Source organism: Phalacrocorax carbo, chromosome 10, assembly GCF_963921805.1.
Source record: "Phalacrocorax carbo chromosome 10, bPhaCar2.1, whole genome shotgun sequence".
Classification (NCBI taxonomy): domain Eukaryota; kingdom Metazoa; phylum Chordata; class Aves; order Suliformes; family Phalacrocoracidae; genus Phalacrocorax; species Phalacrocorax carbo.
The window spans coordinates 5095959-5114539 of NC_087522.1; the positions used below are offsets into that span (position 1 = coordinate 5095959).

Genomic DNA, 18581 nt, shown 5'->3' on the forward strand with positions numbered 1-18581 from the left:
GAAATCAGAAAAGGAAGAGCTCAGAGGACACTGACCTTCTAGAGACTCAGGCATTGCCATTTCTGGCTTCCACCAGATTTTACTTCACAGAAGGATTAAAATAAGGATAAAATACAGTTGAGACTGAAGGATTGGTTAAGCATTGGAATTCCAGAAGGGCCATACCACGTACGGATGAGTGGTAAACATCCTGACAAACTTTCTGCTGAGACATGGGAAGCTGAAACACTGAATATATTTTTTCCCATGTAAAAACTGTATGGCAGAAAACACAGCCCCTTTGATGTGTCTCTTTAGGCCAAGAAACTAAGGAGAAGAACTAAAGTATAACAAACAAACAAACCTCGCAAATCTGTGGATGTGAATAATACTGCTTGTTTTCCTTCCTTTAGGAAAATGGTACAATGGACGCTTACAACACGCTAATTCACAAACAAACAAATAGTGAGAAAACCAGGCCAAGTAAGGGGCACAAGGCGTTACTGTTCCATGAAAAAGACAAATATGGAAATATTTGTATTTTTATTCACCACACAGCTTTTATGCCCTCTTAATTCATCTTTTGCTTCACAGTAATCACCCAAAGCTTATTGACACAGAACAATTTCATTGACATCTTACAGTCTGATTTTAAATTCACCCAAGTTAAACCAGTGCAATTTCTACAACTCGACAATTTCCTGTATTTCAGCCACAGATTTTGTTCTAAAGTCTTCCTATAAAGACATCAGTTCTTAATCACTGATGACCCCTCTATTTTCTGCTGAGGAGCTGCTTGCCTGACCATATTTTGGCATACTTAATATCTATGTAATGCTACACTGGTGCGATTCCATTTATGAAATACAAATGGAAACACATCTGGAGTGCTGTGCCCAGTTTTGGGCCCCCCAGTTTAAGAAGAAGGTGGAACTCCTTGAGCACGTCCAGTGGAGAGCTGCCAAGATGATCAGGGGGCTGGAGCATCTCCCTTATGAGGAAGGGCTGAGAGACCTGGGCTTGTTCAGCCTGGAGAGGAGAAGGCTGAGGGGGATCTCATCAATACCCATAAATATCTAAAGGGAGGGTGTCAGGGGGATGGGGCCGGGCTCTTTTCAGTGGTGCCCAACGCCAGGCCAAGGGGCCACGGGCACAAGCTGGAACACGGGAAGTTCCACCTGAACATGAGGACAAACCCCTTCCCTGTGCGGGTGCCAGAGCAGGGGCACAGGCTGCCCAGAGAGGCTGTGGGGTCCCTTCCCTGGAGACATTCACCCCCCGCCTGGACACGGTCCTGTGCCCCTGCTCTGGGGGTGCCTGCTCACGCAGGGGGTGGGACGGGGTGATCTCCAGAGGGCCCTTCCAACCCCCACCGTTCTGTGATTCTGTGAAACAAAGAAGTATCAGCCCTCAGCTGAGTTTATTGAATGTCTTGGTATTTGCTACTTTATGCAATATGTACCTTTATCTTTCTTTTGTCTGCTGTGAAAGGTGTATACTTCCTGGCAAAGTCAATTCTTCGTGCAGCAATGTTTTGTCTCACACCTAGCAGACAAGGTGTAGAGTGCTCTTGTGATTTAATCTATTATGCTGTTAGCAAGGCAGTCCTCTAAATGCAATATTGCCAGTGAGAAAAAGGGCAGAGGAAGGAGGCCAGTTCAGAAATGTCATGTCTTCATGATTTTTCTCACCACAGGACTTTGATGTATACTCTGTATGACGTGTGCAGCACACCTTCACTTTTAAAGATCAGGTGTTCCATCAATTTAGTAGCTTGCACATCTTGAGTATTGGGTCTCTGGGATGCATGGTGGTTTTCATTTTCTTATACCCTAATTCTAGAGAAATCAGTGCAGGAAGACTTTTGTTCAGCGCACATTGCTGCGACCGCACAATTTCACTTGGAAGAACAGCCTGGTTTATTACCTGGGACAGTTGTGCTTTTATATGATAATCTTAAATTCCTGTCAAATAAGTGGTTTCTCTGCTCTGTAGTCAAGACAAAGCATGTAGACATCAAAAATGTTCACAGATTGAGCATAATAAATATGATCACTCTCTATTAAAATGGAAAAATAAGTTATAGCAAGGACAGGGATCAGCTATGCTGATACATGTTGTAGAAAATACTTAAGTTAAACATTATCAAAAACACTACCTGGAGAAAACAGAACAGATCGCCAGTAGTAGGAGGCTACGGGATTGCTTTCTCAGAGGACTTAATGCTGAGATGGGGTAAGACTCATTGGGAATGGCCGAGGAATTAACCCTCTCGTCAAGCAGACCAGTTTGACGGGAAGAACTGTACAATCAACACTTGTGGCCTGTGCAAACAGGTCCCCAGGTCTCACGACAAGATTCTATCTACAGGCAGAAGTTAAAGCAGCTTTTCCTACCCGTCACTAATGACTGGCACAGCTTTCAAACAGTCCAGCTCTGAAACCTGCAGGCACTTGCACAAGTGCCTCGCCACTATAATAGGCTCCGTGCAGGTGACAGGGAGATTAACAGACTACAACTCGGCATGCAGAGAGAGGGAACTTTCCAGCACTATTCTGGGAGCTCACCAACACTCTTAACATCACGAAAGCGTCTCCCTCTATGCCAGCAAAAGTAGGAACACAGCATGAACAGGATGTTGGCATTTAAACAGCAGCATTTAGTTATCTTTTAGCAGGGCTGGAGGACACTGTATTAAAAATGTAAGCAGCCTGCCTACAATAGGCTGTAACCATTGCTTGGAAATATGTCAGTGGTGGTGCAATGCTTCGGAGTTTCCCACAAAAACTCTAATTTAGATAATGCCTCCCTTACTAAAGGTGCAGCCCTAGCTGGCTGCTAGCACTGCAGGGTATGGAGGATGCCAAATGAGCAAATAAGCTGTAGCTGAATTGGGTAGGAGTGAATAACTGAGTCCCAAAAAATTACAAAAGGGAAATGCTCTGCAAAGTCTCTCAGTGTGGCAACACCCTTTCCAACACAATAAATTCTGTGTAAGCAGAAAGACTGGATGTAGTCAGGATTCCCAGTTACCTGCCTGAATCTGTTTCTCAATAAATACAGAAGGGGCTGAAAGAATCTTACCCCAACTGACTGATTTTCAAAACCAAATCAAGGCCCGCCAAGAAGCATCTGACCCGTCATTCCCTCTCCCCGTTTTGTTTGGCACAAAACTGAAGTTTATTGAATCTATTCTTGCTCTTCCATAGTGCAGGAGTCCTACTGTGTCTTTGATAAATTTAATTAACCTTTCTAGCAGGAAGCTGAGATTGTAATAAGCAAATATGCATCTGCAATGCATAGGCCGCACTGTACTAAATTTCCATGTGAACACTTTTAGTCCTTGGTGTTTCACTTCACTTTGACAATGGGAAAAAGCCATCTGGATGTTGAGAGTCTCCACAGGGAGCTGGTCCACTTCGGCAGTCCATTCGGAGTAGCTAACAGAGACCCCAGCTCACTGACTTTCTAGCAAGCTAGAATTTAAGCGCCTGCACCCTTGTGGCCCTTTGAACAGAGGCGTTTTCTCATCTGTAATAAACCAGGGCAGGCACAGCATTTGTAAATAATATCTAATATGCTTAATGGAATTAGAACTAGTTTTTAATACACTTATAAGTCACACCAGTCTGAATTCCCTCATGCACACATGGATCTACCTCCAGACTTTCCAGGTTAGGAAATTACCTACCTTAGGATGTACCCATGAAGAACTCCATTATGTTCACTCTCGGGAGGAGGTTGCCACTGGACCATGATAGACTGATTGGTGCGCCCACTGGCCACTATGTTTTTAGGTGGGGCACTGGGGGGCTCCTCAGGTAGCATCAACCTAAGTGAAAAAGAATGTGACGGAGGCGAGTGTTGAAATAAATGACAGGTAACATTTCTGTTTCATGTATCCACTCCACGTGAACCAGTTTCTTTTATCAAAGACTGATGACTAGAAAGAAATGTAATGCGGATCAAACTGCTGAAGACATGCATGAAATAGTTACCACAAATCAACGTAATAGGAAATCAGTTAAGCAAGCAACAAGACAGACAGCTGAGGTAACCTTATTCTCTCTGAATCACCCAGGCTGCTACAACTCTTTAAAAAGATTACAAGCCTGAATGAGTTAGAGCTCAGGTCCAGTGTCTGTGGCTCCTTCCAAATTGTTTCTTTCAGCTCTTTCAATATTTTTCATATCAAACTCCTGCGTTTTGAGAAAGCCATTTAGAGTTCAGCTGTTCTGCAATTCAAGCTCTCAGCAAGCTTTAGTTCACAGGAGAAGGGGGATGCATTTGAAACTAAATTTGATGAAGCCATCCTTCTTTGTCGCATCTGGGTGAATTCCAGAAGTGACATTGCAGTGATTGGGTCAGTGCTGTACTCCTTCCCGGGCTAACTGCTGGGGCTTAGCACAAGAGCAAAAAATATTTCCAAGATTCTGCTCACCTGATACTCTGGAAACACGAGGGCACCTCTGCCATAGTGTGCTGATACCCTGCATTGCTTAATTCTTATTATCACCAATTACTGACAGCTGCAGAGCACTCTCCAGAGGCCTGGGTAATGCTTGCTGCTCCATTCCCCAATTATTGTGCAAAAGATAAGTTTATTTTATGCATTCACAAACAATCACCAGGTTTTTTTCCTCCCAATAATTCTAGGTTATTGTACCCTTAGTACAAAGGTATTTATTTTTACTGTACCTGCTGGTCTCAGAGCTGTACTGGCCCTTTCCCACCTGGTTAACCGCACACACCCTAAACTGGTAGGTTCGGGCTGGAGTTAGTCCACTCACAGTGACACTGGTCATCTTTGGGTCAAGATTTGATAGGTGAACCTTCCAGGGAGAATCTGTTGGAATAATTTACATGTGAAAAAAAGGACAGAAGCGCTTGTTAAAAGCCCTGCAGAAGTGAGAAAATGCCTCTGACTGCTCAGAGCTCTTTGTGCTTGTTTTCCTCAGAGGAACTTTGGGAAGAAGTTTCTTTTCAGCAGAAGAAACCTTCCTGTCAGCCCACACGGTTATGCAGATTGCACATTTGTCTACTGGAAAGTGATGCTGCACATGTCACGGCATAATAAATAAAAACTATATTCATTAACATTTTAATAAAAGAGGAAACAAGCATGATAAAGACAGATGGGCTGTGTATTTCACAACCCATCTGTTTGGCAGGCCATTACAACACCACACCCATGAGTGGCTCTGGTGGAAGGACTGTAATGAAATTCACAGTCAGTTTGGAATATCTTCCTACCCAGCTTGCAAGCAGGTGTAGAAGCGTGACTCTCTCTGCCAAATCAGCCCTTTGCTGTAAGACCTGAGAAAGCTTCTGCTGCGGATTCTACATGTCTGCAATTTTTTTTTTCTAGAGAGAGTATATGGCATTTGGTCTAATCATTTCTCAGGAAGGTTCCCTGGTATAAACAGCCCTGGCAGCACTATAAAACCCTTGTCGTCAGTTCACATACTTGACATACTGAGCTCTTCTGATGCCCAAATTACATTTTCAAGTTTTCAGAGAGGTCAGAAATGAAACATGTTGAAAATTAAATACCCTGACTTCTTTTCTTCTTAGCTTGGTGTCACATATTCTCTACAAAGTCATGACTGAAATAGTCAGGGAGAGGTGACATTTGGTCTGTTTTGCAACAGTATAGCAGTGGAATCAGCCAATTTAAAGATTTGTTCGTTTTTTAAATAATACCAGCTGTTTTCGTGCTCCCTGCCCAAAATTGCTAACACTTCTGGAAATTACTGAGGAGCTAGCTGCAGATTTTGGCAACGTATCTGTGCATGTTGCTGATCAGAAGTGCACTGCAGCTCCTGGCAGGTCACCTAGACGTCTGCCTGAAAATGAAGATGAGACGTCCCAAATGTGGAAGGCTGCTAAACTTCACACCAAGAGATAAACCGCTAATTTAGTGCTTTTCTGGCAGATTCCTTAGCAAGTTTAAGTCCTCTAGGGTGTGATGCCAGTTGGGCTGTAAACACTGCATCTTCGAATTACTCAAAATATATTTATTCCAGTAACAGCTTTCCAAGAACAAAGTCTCTTTTTAACAAGAAAACTGACACAGCAGAATACTGGGGATGCTGGAGAGGGGCATCTGCACAGCAGTCAAGTTCTGTCCTCATCAGTTCTTCATGATTTACCAACAGTTACTTTGGCTGCAAGATCTTGATGGCAAGTCATCTTAGCTGAACGTTGAACTTTTTAGAAAGACCTTAGAGGAAGCACACCTGTGCTATCTAGAAAAGCATTGGTGAGGTATTTTTTGTACCCTAGTTCCTTCTGAATTTTATCAAGCTTCTCTTGAGACTTCACAGACAACTGTTCACCTCGTTACAGCCAGAACGCACAATAACAAATCAAGGTAAGCCAAAGTTAAGGTATGGCTGACTTAGTACATTGCCTGAAGCAGCTTCCTGAGGAAAATGGAAGAGCAGACACCAACAAGAGAGTGAAATACCCTTGTATGAGTTACTTGGGTAGTGGTCCATTTCCTAGAGCATTTCATTTGTTTACTGCTAGTGTAAACACCACCTGAGAGTGCTTAACCCAAGCAGCTCAATGTAGTGAGCAGTTTGATTCAACAGCAGGGCCTATTAATCTTTTCAGCACCTTGGGGCTTTGCTCTGTTTATATGCTGCATCTGTAGAATACTTTATTTATTCTTTTTCCTCTCCTGGTGGAAGATAAAAGATCTGGCAGGAAGAGAGATTAAACTGAAAACTAATATAAATGAAGCCTATTCATCTCCTGGGCACTCTGATTCGTAAAGGAAAGTGGTTTGGGGAGGATTTGCTTGCTCATGGAGCAGTGGATACAGTGAGTGTGCAGAGTATCTTTAAAATTTAAATGTCAAGTCTTTTTTTTGACAATCAATAAACTAAACATTTCAAAAGCCTGTTCTCCCTCCTTAACTGCACAACAAAACCCAGAATTGCACAGAAGCTTGTTTTACTGTAGAGAAGAGCAATTCTGACATCGGAAACACGCCATAAGATTTTCAGCACTGGCTCTTCTCTCCTCCAGGGATGACTGTCACTTGCCTGTCCCAGGAAGCCTGGAGAAGCTCCACGGTGACAGAAGACTTGCCAGGTCAAACTATTAAATAAGCCTCTGTTAGACTGAACAGACTGTGCTAATCCTTCATTTAACTTAAGCTGCCCAGAATGTACTCTGGGCTTTGCTTGCTTGCTTGCTCTTCCACTATAATTGCTACTGTCTGAAAAACCTCCATGTTTAGCTGTCTCTCATCTTTAGAATATTGGGCATTTTGAATTAACTCTGATTGCCTCTCCAAGTTAATTGATTGGAAACGAAGGGTCTCACGGCCTACTCTCTAGTTCACAATGTGATTTTGGAGGATTTAGAAATTACTTTTGCTCTGTCAAGAAGTTTTGGATGCACTTGTGATATGTTTAATAACACTGGTTACTCACCAAGAGGCATTTATTCTATATTTCCCTGCCTACCTTACAATTCCTGCATTGATTGCAAGTTCCCCAAAACTAATTTCTAATTTGATGTTACAGATCAGACCTATTGCAGAAAGCTGATTTTTGCAGGTTTGGAGCACATTTCCATCTCCTGGGGGTTTTGCATAGACAGTAGTATTGGAATTTGCTGTACTGCTGGAGTTTACTGAATTTATCTTTGAAATCTTCATGACAATATGGTACTGCAAAAAGGGAAAAAAATAATTAAATGGTTCATCCTGTGTTTGGTACGACTTCCACAAGGCCTGCCAAGGGCTGAGAAAAAGTATCTTTTAACACTATCGTATATAGATCTGAGTCACATCACCATGAACAACATAGTTTTACTCAATTTTTGCAGAGATTTATCAATGTGCCCAATTTTTGTCATTTGATTATTCCTACCAAATTCCGCATGACAATTCACAGGTTTTAAGTTAAGCATATGTAGATGCTTTTCATAGGAGCTTTTATTATCTCCTCATTGGCACATGATGAATCTGTGTTATATCATTACATCACACAGCACAGATATCCCAGAATACAATAAAACAAAAATGGGCTTTTATCTTAATTGTACTCCGCAGAATTCTTTCAGTATTCATTCATTTCTTCAGATAAAACACTATTCAGAATAATTTTGATTAATCCCCTTCTAACTCCGTCAAGATACTTCATTGGAATTCCTAGGTATACTGCAACAGGGGCTAAACAGGTCACGAAACACCCAAAAATTATATTAGTGTGAACGACAGCAGTGCATGGCACTATTTATTTGAAAACCCTATTTCAAATGAAGGTTCACATTCCTGGCTCTGTGTGGGAAGGAATACTTAATGACTGTGTTTCCCTGGAACTGTGTTTTTCAAATTTGATTATAAATTCGGCCCCAAATGTTTAAGGCCATATGTCTCAAGTCACCCACAGACACGGTCTACTGTGAATACTTGTAATTTGAGAATTATTGCATCATGCCAAATACATTCATTTTAAAAATTAGGTGACTTGGTGACTAGAGACGTTCATATTTCCAGCAATTTATGTGTACGATCTGCCACTGGTTTTTCTTCTAATTAAAATAAGGTTTTTGTATCTCTTTACTGAATTGATATTAATGAAGAGGAGTTCTAATCTATGCCAGGTGGAATGACACGCCTCTCTCTAATGCAGCTAGTAATTAGTCCCCTGAAATTTACAGTCATTATTTTGAACCCTCTTCAGCTATTTCTCTGAAACATATACTGTTATTATGTATTCATTTATGGTACGTGCTTCAAAATGTACAATGGATCCTAAAGCTATTAGAAAATTATTCGAAGCAAAACAGCTAAAAATATGAACAAAACTAAGCTATGTTTTGGCACCTGTGAGAGCAAATACCCACGTATTAAAACTCCACAGAACTAAGAACAAAGTCTCCTGGGCAGCTTTGCTAACTGGAAAATAAATCATAATTCTGGTGTCCCTCCCTAACCTTTACCTGTACGAAAGCAAAGAGGGATTAGATTATTAAGCATATTGCACCGCTGCCGAAAGAGCTACAGACGCAAGCAGATGAGCTCACGGAGGGCATACGCTGACTCCTTGACGGTTGCTCTTTCTGCGGCACAAACAGGACCAACAGAAAACCTGAAAGGAAATTTGCTTTGAAAAGCAAAGAGAGATTCTGCACAGTCCTATCAGACAAAACTATACCTACACAAGATCAAATGTCAGCTTCGTTCACAAACATCACTCGGGACGGGGGGCAACAAAGGAAAGGTGATGTTTCCCAAAGGAGTAGGAGGTCTGTAGAAACTAAGTGTTAACCACACACTACTGAGATCAAAATAACTGTAAAAAACCAAACACTTCAAGAAAATAAAAAACAAAACAAGACAGCGACAATATGCAGACATTAAAGTCAGCTTTCCCGACCGAAGTCACTGTTGACATTGTTCCCCTGTTCTGTTGACATCTGTAAGCCGAGCAATAACACATGAAATGTGAGAGAACAGCAACAGTGGAATATTCAAGGGTTTAGTTTCCTCCCTGTCCTACTTCTGTGAGTAACCAGAGACTGTACGTAAAAGCAAAGTAAATAAAGATAAAGATGAAAACTGAAAGGACAGCAAGATCTAGAATATTTCTGGGAGTTGAGATGCTCAATTCACAACAGTCCTGGTCTGTGTTTGGTTTTTGCAGCTGCAAGCTTGCTGAAGTGCATATACCTATGATTTGTGATAATGAGACTCTCTCAGTGGTAGACTGCAATGCCATCAGCTAAAATTATTTGATCTATCATGGAGTGAGTGAGAGTTCACAGGATCCCGTGGAGCTCTGAGGGACTGTCTGTATGATTTCTGGAGAGCTATTGTTGATTTTTGCTGAGCCTTCTACAAATTTCAGTGAATGAATTACAGCATTTTCAAGATGATGGCACATTTACCCCATTCCTATACTAGAACAACTGCAAAGCATCCTTGCTAGAAAGGCACTCGAAGACCTTTCAAACTTCTCCTGGCTCTAAGTGAGCTGCCTCCTCCTTTAGTGACTCTTCCCAATCAATGCAGCTCAGCGCGGGACCCAAGAGCATACATTCTGCTAGCTCTGTGGTGTCTCTACATCAATACAGCCCTAGTACACCTTTGCATCGTGTTCCCAGGCCGGGAGTTTATTAGCTTGTCATTGTCAAAGCCGCTGGGAAACATGAAACCCAAGTGTAACATCCTTGGGTGAAAGAAAAGGTAAGGACAAGCAAAAAGGCAGTTACTAGCCTGCAGCCGATAGGAGGGGAAGGAGAGAAGAGTGGCAATAAAAAAGGCGGTGGTGACAAACAGGTAGAGAGGGGGTGCGAGAGCAGAACAATGAAATTTTTCAGTCAGTTGTTACAAAAAGATCAGGAGTCTTTGCTTGAAAAGAACAGTTTTAAGGACAGCAGTCCTGGCCATGACTTGGGATTTCTGCTAGGATTAGAAAACTGCACTTTGCTTAACAGATCATCGGTTCTGGGACCTCCACATCTGAAAAGTGACGCACGCCAGCCTGCAAAGCAGAAAGGTTGCATGTGATCTGCAGCTTAAGTTTCATCTTAAGCTCTCTGTGTGGCAAAACAGAATGCTACTCTCCAGAGAATCAGAAATCAGGACTGTTTCACATTCAGTTATGCAGTGGCTAATTTCCACATGTCAGAAAAAGTGATGCTCTTAATTTTTTCATCAAGAACCAATTGTTAGGCTTGAATTTCCAGCTCCTAGGGTGAGAGAGATTAGAAAGTATTGCCAAGGTGACCGATTTCCATATAACCTCATCTTTCCATCAACTCCTAAAGATGCATTAGCAGTGTCCCTGAATAACCTTGCAAACGAAGAGCCACAAAGGACCAGACATACAGCATGACAAAACTGTGAGAAGTGGCAGTGCACAATGACCAGGTTTGTAACCCATGAAGCCAGCCAGATATTTGGGTACCTTACAGTTACGCATCCTCAATCACCTACCTAAAAGAATGGTGTAAAATGATAACCTAGGGAAAGCAAAGAAAATATATGAACCCATGTACAGGTAAGACAGTAGGCCCCTATCGACATCCAAGCTTGTTCCTCTGACAGAGCATGAGTTCCTTATATAATCAGGCTGCCTGCATCTTTCAGGTGAAACTGGGGCTCTGAATGCATCAAGATATCGATGACACCAGACCAAAAGACAACAATGGGAAGAAATAAAATATGACAATTGCTATTTTACAGATTTCAAACAGAAACACTGAGGAGTGAGCTGTTGTGCCTCAAGTCTAGCTGGTAATGCTGGAGGTGGAACTCAGGCTTTCCTGTATAACAATCCCGCCATCTCTGGCCTCTTTTTCTTGTTTAACTCTTTCAGCACACGAATAGTTGAGCATAAAGCCCAGGGCTTCCCCTTTGTGCCCACTGTCTCTCGTTGAGCAAACAGGAATATTTTGTTGGTAGCTCTGGTAAAAGGTGAGTCTGAAAGAAGGCTGAATAATTAAGAACATGAGGTTGAAACATATTTGACTTTACTCACTGTTCTCGGAGAGCTCAACCATGTAGTAGAGGACAGGGCTGTTTCCATCAAAGGGGCGCACCCAGGAGAGCCTCACGCTGCGGCTGTATGAGGAATTTAGAGTGGCCAGCAGATTCTGAGGGGAATGAGGCAGCTCACTGTTAAGGAAAAGAGAAAGGGAGAAAAAACAGCACAGGAAAAAAAAAAAATCAATCTACATTTCATTCAGCTACAGTCTTACAGGCGGTTTAGGGCACACGACATCAGACTCATATGATGATAGAGATACAACTACCAGCAGCTATTCTACAATTAAATAAATGAAAGACATCTCTGAATTCTTCACAATTTTATCCTATTTGAAAAAAAAAAAATTATGCTGAAGGTCCCAAGGCTGATGCTTAGAACAGCTAATGGAAGTGTTGCTAAATGTGGAAAAAAGCCAATTTTCATACTGTTTTTGATTGAGACAAGTTGGTCAATAAATTTCCTCTCTCACTTTTTTCCCCTTCTTATGATGATGTCCTAGCAATGTGACAGCAGTAATACATATGAACAGTAAAACACATGGGAGATATGATTTAACATGGAATTTTTCATACTCAAGGAAGCAGAAGACATTGACACTATCCATACAGAGCTCCTAATCAAAATTACCATATGTATTCTTAGGCTACAGAACAGCTTGATTTACTCGCAGATTCAGGCTTATCCTGTCATGGGTAGAATCTTTCCTTCCTATAATAAGGATTTTTTTGGAAGCACCCAACTAGAAAACGTAGCGAAAATGCCTGCAGAAACCCCATGGAAATACAAAATGAAACATTAGAAAACAAAAATAAAACAGCAGCTCAATTAAAACATGTAATTTCTCCACATAAAAACGATTTGTGGAAAAACAGTTAATTTGTACCCATTGGCTGAAAGTCAGAGGCTGCATGGTGCAGTGAGAAAACCAAATTCTGCAACATCCCTTAAATGCTGATCTGTATTAAGTGATAAGAGCCCTTCAGCCATTTTATCTGAGCCTGATTTCTGCTCTTTATCATCCTGGTTTCTAAGGAGGGCAAGGACCTCGGACAGTGAAGGAAAAGCAAGGAGGACCAGTTTTCACCCATTCAATCTACTGCTCCTCCCCAAAAAGGCAGAGGGTAACCCTTCCTCAGCATGCACCACTGCTAATCTGCTGCGACCAGAGCAGAAAGCCACAAGGGTACTTCACATGCTTAATTTAAAAATGTAGTAATTTCTGGTTGTAATCTATCACGCTACTGAAGGCTTACAGTTATTTAAAAACCACAACTCCTTAGCCACTCACAAAAGTAAATACAGACTTTGGCTTTAAGCCAGAACAATAAATATGTCCTGGATTTGGGTTTCTGCTGGAAGACTGAGGAGCATATGGAAAGCCAGACAATAGTTTTATTATTTTTCTGCTAAAACCGTGTATGCCTTTGTTTACACATTTATGATAGCTACATGCTGTGGAGTTAATGCCAAAAAAAAAAAGAAAAAAAGGTTGCTGTAAGAGCCAAGGAGTGGCAAGAAAACCACACAGATAATGAGACAGCACAAGTGAAAGACACTCACCTGCCCACCTCTCTATAGGCCAGAGGGGTTGATGCTTCCTAAGGCTAAAGCTGAGACTCAAAGTCTCATCTCATCTCATTTGACTTTAAATGCCTAACCAAATTAGCAGCATGGTCACCCCCGGCTCTTTCTGTAGTAAACATGGAATGACACCTCAGGGTGTGATTCAGATCTTAACTTCATTAAATCACTCGCTCAAGACGCCTTGATTATGAGGAGTTTAGGCTGACTATGTTCTCACTTAGGTCTGGGCATGCATCAAGCAAACTCCAGACTTCTGATGCACAGACAGCTAAGACGCAGTCAGTTTTAGGCTAGAAAAAACATCAGGCACAGGAAGGAGCACATATGGGCCCAACAGAAGCAGATTTTGAACAGAGCACTGCAAAATTTTGGATAAAGAAGTTTAGAGAAGAGGGTTACCTGGAGACTAAGTAGGAGGGCAGCTGGCCTGCAAGACAAAATGGCAGAATGAGCCTGTGACTGAAAAGTGTGGAGCGGGGGTTTAAGATATGGCCATTTACCCAGGGACTACACGAGCGTGCTACTTAATTTTGAATGAAATATTAAATTATAATAAACATTAAACCTCCACTACAATTTATCATTATGTCCTAAGCAAGCTGGTTGGAAAAGTGGTTTTGTGATTAAGCTGGCAAAGGAAATTACTGAAGGAAAGAGAGTGAAACGTCTTGTTGTGACATGGCTCACGAATGTCCCGGTCCCCACTTCATTTATCACCAGGCCCTGTGGGAAAGAGCTCAGAGAGGGGCTGTGGCTTCAGCGTCTTCCAGAAGAGGATGCTCACACAGGGAGCTGGCTGAGGGGGAGCTCACGCCAAACTTATCCCCGTGTAACTCCTTTTCTGGGAATTAAATAAATGCTCCTGGAATATATTAAGGATATTTCCAGGGTGTGCATTTACTTGTTAATCTTGTTTCCCCATACATTTAGAAGGGTTGAATTAACAGCTCGTTTGAGGACAGAGGCTACGTGACTAAAAGACTTTACAGCTCAGTCTCTTTTTCTTAGGGTCCAAGTCTCAGCAGACTTTTGGAGGAGGGGGAACATTCCATTTTTCATGCTTTTTGAAGCACAGACTGAGTTTAAACACAGGGTTTTTTTGCTTAGAATTTGGGTTTAGTTGATTATTCTCTTAGATTGATACAAACTGGTAATCAGACAGCAGCGTGAAGGAAAGGGGCGCTTTCTGTTCAGACAGGGGTCGAGTAGCGTGAGCTGCAGCAGCAGCCTTACAGTACACCTATCTCCACTAATATCATAGTCTTTAGCCATATGTGTCCACAGCGAAGAGCAACAGATGGTGCTTACAGATTTAAATCCCTCAAGACAGACATAGCAAGTGCCTAAGAAACACACCTGGACAGAAATAAGTATTTAAAACCACAAAGACATTTCAGCACAGAAGCGTACTTCTCTCTTTGTAGTATACAAAAGCGGAGATTAATAAACAGTAATTCCTAATTTAGCAAGCACTTACACTTTGTCTGCTTCTCATTTGCTACCACATACCATGTGGAAAAGATGATAAATTAGACCTGTACCACCATGAGTATTCTCGTTCCCAAAAGAGATCATTGCTTCTTTTTTCCCTCTAAGAGGATTACTTTTTCTTGCTGCTAACATCCAAGAAATCATTGCAGGGAACGGCAGTTTCAACCCTTCTTCAGGATGGGAAGGACCTCAGACTTGGACTGCTCAACTTCTGATACACCAAGAGAGTGGATGAGGTTTAGGACTAGAACACACAGGGCACAGGACAGCCCTTGACAGGACACTGGAATTTTAATTCCAGAATTAGTCTTTCTTATTTTCATTCACTGAAGCCCCAAACAGGAAATATATGAAGGTTTTTCCATACAGGATGTCTTATGGCCTCACTCCTTTAATGCTGAAGAGTTGCATGGAGGCAAGTTTTCCATAAGTAACTTTGTATGATAGCAAAAATACGTATATGGACACTTTTAAATCTGTAATTGATAGATAAGCCCAGGGTTAATGGCATAGCCACCAAGGTGACCTGAGGGGACTCTGAGAAAGCAATTAAAATAGCAGATTTGCAAGAAAAGAACATGAAGTCATTGTGACAATCCAGGAGAGAAATATTAGCTAGTTGCAGATGATGCATGTTCAAAACAGAAGCCCTAATGTTTTGAGTCAGCTCATCACTGCCAGAGGGCAGCTGAAAAATTCACTCAGCAAACACATACAGCGTTTCATAAAATTAGCTAAAAGCAGACTATTTGCTGAGAGAAATAAACCAGACATGGTTTGCGAAGATTTCTGAGGAAAATTGTCCAACAGCAGGTAATTAGAGAGACTGTGAATATAGAGGGGATCACTAAAAAGGCAAGGGAGACTAAACAAGTTTTCTGGTCAGTTTATAAAAAGCCCCGCTCCTGTTTCATAAATGATATCCTAAATCAGCTCCACCATACAATTTTCACTCAGGAGCAGGTGGTTCATCTGCAAGACGTGATAACATGGTAAGAAGTTGAGGCAAAAGCCTGACAAAGCACTCAGCCCTGATGGCTTGCTCATATAAGTTCATAATGAATGTTTTAAATTAAGATGTGTGTCATCTGTTGCTCAGGACTTTCCAGTCTCTCTTGAAAAAGAATCCTCCTCAATTCCTAAACTCAGGAAGGATTCTTGCAAGGCATCCATTAATTTTGAGGCTTTTTGTGTCTTGCAGGCCTATAATGAGGTGAAATTTTTTTTTTAAATTAACGGCTTCCAAAGTCCCAGAGCGTGCAGATTTATTTCCCATTTCATTTTGGTAGTCACCACAAATCTACAGACGACTTGGGAAAGGCTTCTGAATTTTATGCTTTCTTTTTGCTAAAAACACCTACGTTTCTGATATACCTTCGGTGATGAACAGACACAATTGTATTTCCAAGTGATATTTCTCTTCTGAGTACCAAGTGCATTTAAACTCAGCAGTGAACCTTACTTCTTGGATGACATCTCAATAGAGAGCTTGGAAAAATAAATAGAAGCTTTCTTTCTAGTGAGGAAGAAATAATATATCTTTAAGTTTGACATCCTTCCTGTTTTCACTCCCTGCAGAAAGGAAAAGAGATGGGCTATTGGAACCAAGGGATATGGGATCCATATGAAGATCAGTTTGTAATGAGACGTCATTTTGATTTGTTACTCTGCACTGGTCTTACTGATTTTATTTTTAGTAATCAAGCTGTTTTTCTATGGGGTATATTGGGAAGAAATTGGAAGAAGGAGCAATTACGAATACTCTAGTAAAAAGGGTATCAAAATTCTTGTATAATTGATTGACAAAAGCAATACTGTGCATTCTTGGAACCCACTGGGTTTTATTGTAAGTGGTTAGCTCCCTTCTCCTGCTTTTGAAGAAGACAGAACAATAATAGTTCTTTCTCTGGTGAAAGAGAACTGAAAGAAGATGAACTTGCTGCCAGGAATAAATTGTCTATTTTTGTATTACATTGTCCTCCCCGTATTTCTGCAGAGAAAGAGCCTAAAAGATTTTACTATATGTTGTGACATAACAGAGGCTTGTACAGGGCTTTGATTTTCCAACAATGCAGCATTACCATACTTTTCAGTCACATTCATACAACAAAGAAATTCTTTAGTATGGACTGCAGACAGGCTGATATTGAGCAGCAGGTGTCATCAGGCACAGATAGTGGTAATTCTGCATATTTTATATACACTGAGAACCCTCGGGATACTTTGAGCTGGAATCAGCACAGTTTCCCATCAGGTGAGCGATACGTTGTGGTAATGCAGCTTATGCAGCTTTAGGAACAAGCAGTTTTTCTTCTATACATATTTTGGTACAGTATTTACAGGATATAGAAGTAAGCTAAATGAAGCTGGGATGTTTCATAACATACAGTTATTTTCAGGACCAAATCCTATGACTTGGAGGAATGCAAGAGAAGCACAAGCTCATCATCAAAAGTACTGCAAATGTTTCTGTATTTGCAGTCGAGAAGTTCTGCTAGGAGGGGAAAAAAATGGTAACTAAAAAATTAAAATCTCTCTCTTGCAGAAGAGAGCACCACTAGCAAATGTTTTACCTCGTGCAAATCAGGGTGACGTACATGAAGAATAAACACATTTAGAGGGAAGACAAATGAATGAATAGAGTATCTTGACTAGCAATTAGTTTCTGTGCCCAAGTACCATCAGTGCAAAATTGATGAGCAAACTAACCTTTGGCTGCACTTTAGCAAGTTCTTCATTAGTTTTCTGGCTTTCCTTTTCAAATATTTTATTTCTTCATAGACATGCTGAGAAAAATGATCCGTCCTGCTTGCACCACCAATGTATACCATGCCGTGCTATCAGCATATGTTCTTCTAGCAAGAAACGGTACCTTTTCCCCCAAGCCTGTCTTCCAACAAGGGAAGGCAAAGGAAGAAAAAGTTTTCTTTCCTTCTTTTCACAGGTTAGAAAACCAAACCACTCAGATATTAAATAACTGAAGGTCACCCTGAAGGTCAATGGGTTTGAATTGAATCAGTTTGAATAGAAATCAGTAACAGACTTAGTTGTGCCTTTGGAAATTTCTCTTGACATACCTAGAGGTAGAGGGACATGCTGGTTCCTGGGGGAAAAAAAGGTGGCGAGACAATTGGAGTTGTCAGATAAAGCTAGGTAGGCTAGGATATTATCCGTTGGTAGTCTGCTCCAGTCTGTAATTGGTTGAGAGGCCTCCTTTGAACATTTGTCTGACATTAGTGGTACTCAAGGCACTGAAGTGTAAGTGCTCATCGATGGAAATGTACATGCCCTGTTTGTTAATGTTCTGCACAAGAGAATTATCTGGGAGACTAGGGAACGTTATAGATCTGTCACTCGTATACGAGCTAGAATTTAATTTAAGCTTTACTTCAGACATTTCCTTTCCACATATTTTCTTCTTCATTTCACTTCTGTTGTATCATGTATCTCAATTCCTCACAGATTTGTGCTGCTAAGCCAAACGATAATGATGAAAGCTGCAAAGGAATGCAATGTTTTGGGGCATTATTGCACTACCTGCAGCACTACTTTGAAATAAAATGTCATGATTCCAGGTATGATTGAGTGACTCATCAGTTACTGAAGTCCTCTAAAAGAGTTGGCCTGATATATTTCTTTAACTCCGCCAGGAAAAACAGGTGAGAGGCGATCAGCAACAGAACGTCGGAGGAAGCAGAGATCGAGGATTAAGAGCCAGTCCCAGTGCATGGAGAGCAGGCCAACACAACTGGAGCAAGCTGGGGTGCAAGAAAGGCAGCCTCAGCCACGTACACAAGACATACCTCGCCCAGCTAACTTCTAGCCCGAGTTTTATGGAGTATAAAGCTGTTCCTCACTGGTATTTACTTGCAGTTCCCTGTTGACATCTGCTGTGCTGTACTGGGTTGCATAGGGCATCTTTTGCTATGTCAGATTAAGAAGTAGTCATGCTGCTGAAGTGTTTAGCACATATTTACAGCTTTGCTTTGGAGTCCAGATTTTAACATTATTTTC

At 41.4% G+C, this 18581-nt stretch overlaps 1 protein-coding gene across 4 annotated transcripts in view; it reads right to left on the reverse strand.

Annotated features, from left to right (window-relative positions):
* Window positions 1-18581, reverse strand: part of SDK1 (sidekick cell adhesion molecule 1) — a 419246-nt gene that overhangs the window by 120892 nt on the left and 279773 nt on the right. For all 4 annotated transcript variants that reach the window (XM_064461554.1, XM_064461553.1, XM_064461555.1 and 1 more), the window contains 3 exons: window positions 11484-11620; window positions 4678-4825; window positions 3671-3811 (listed from right to left, as the gene is read on the reverse strand). In XM_064461554.1, coding sequence (XP_064317624.1) covers window positions 3671-3811; window positions 4678-4825; window positions 11484-11620 — 426 coding nt within the window. The remainder of the gene's footprint in view (window positions 1-3670; window positions 3812-4677; window positions 4826-11483; window positions 11621-18581) is intronic.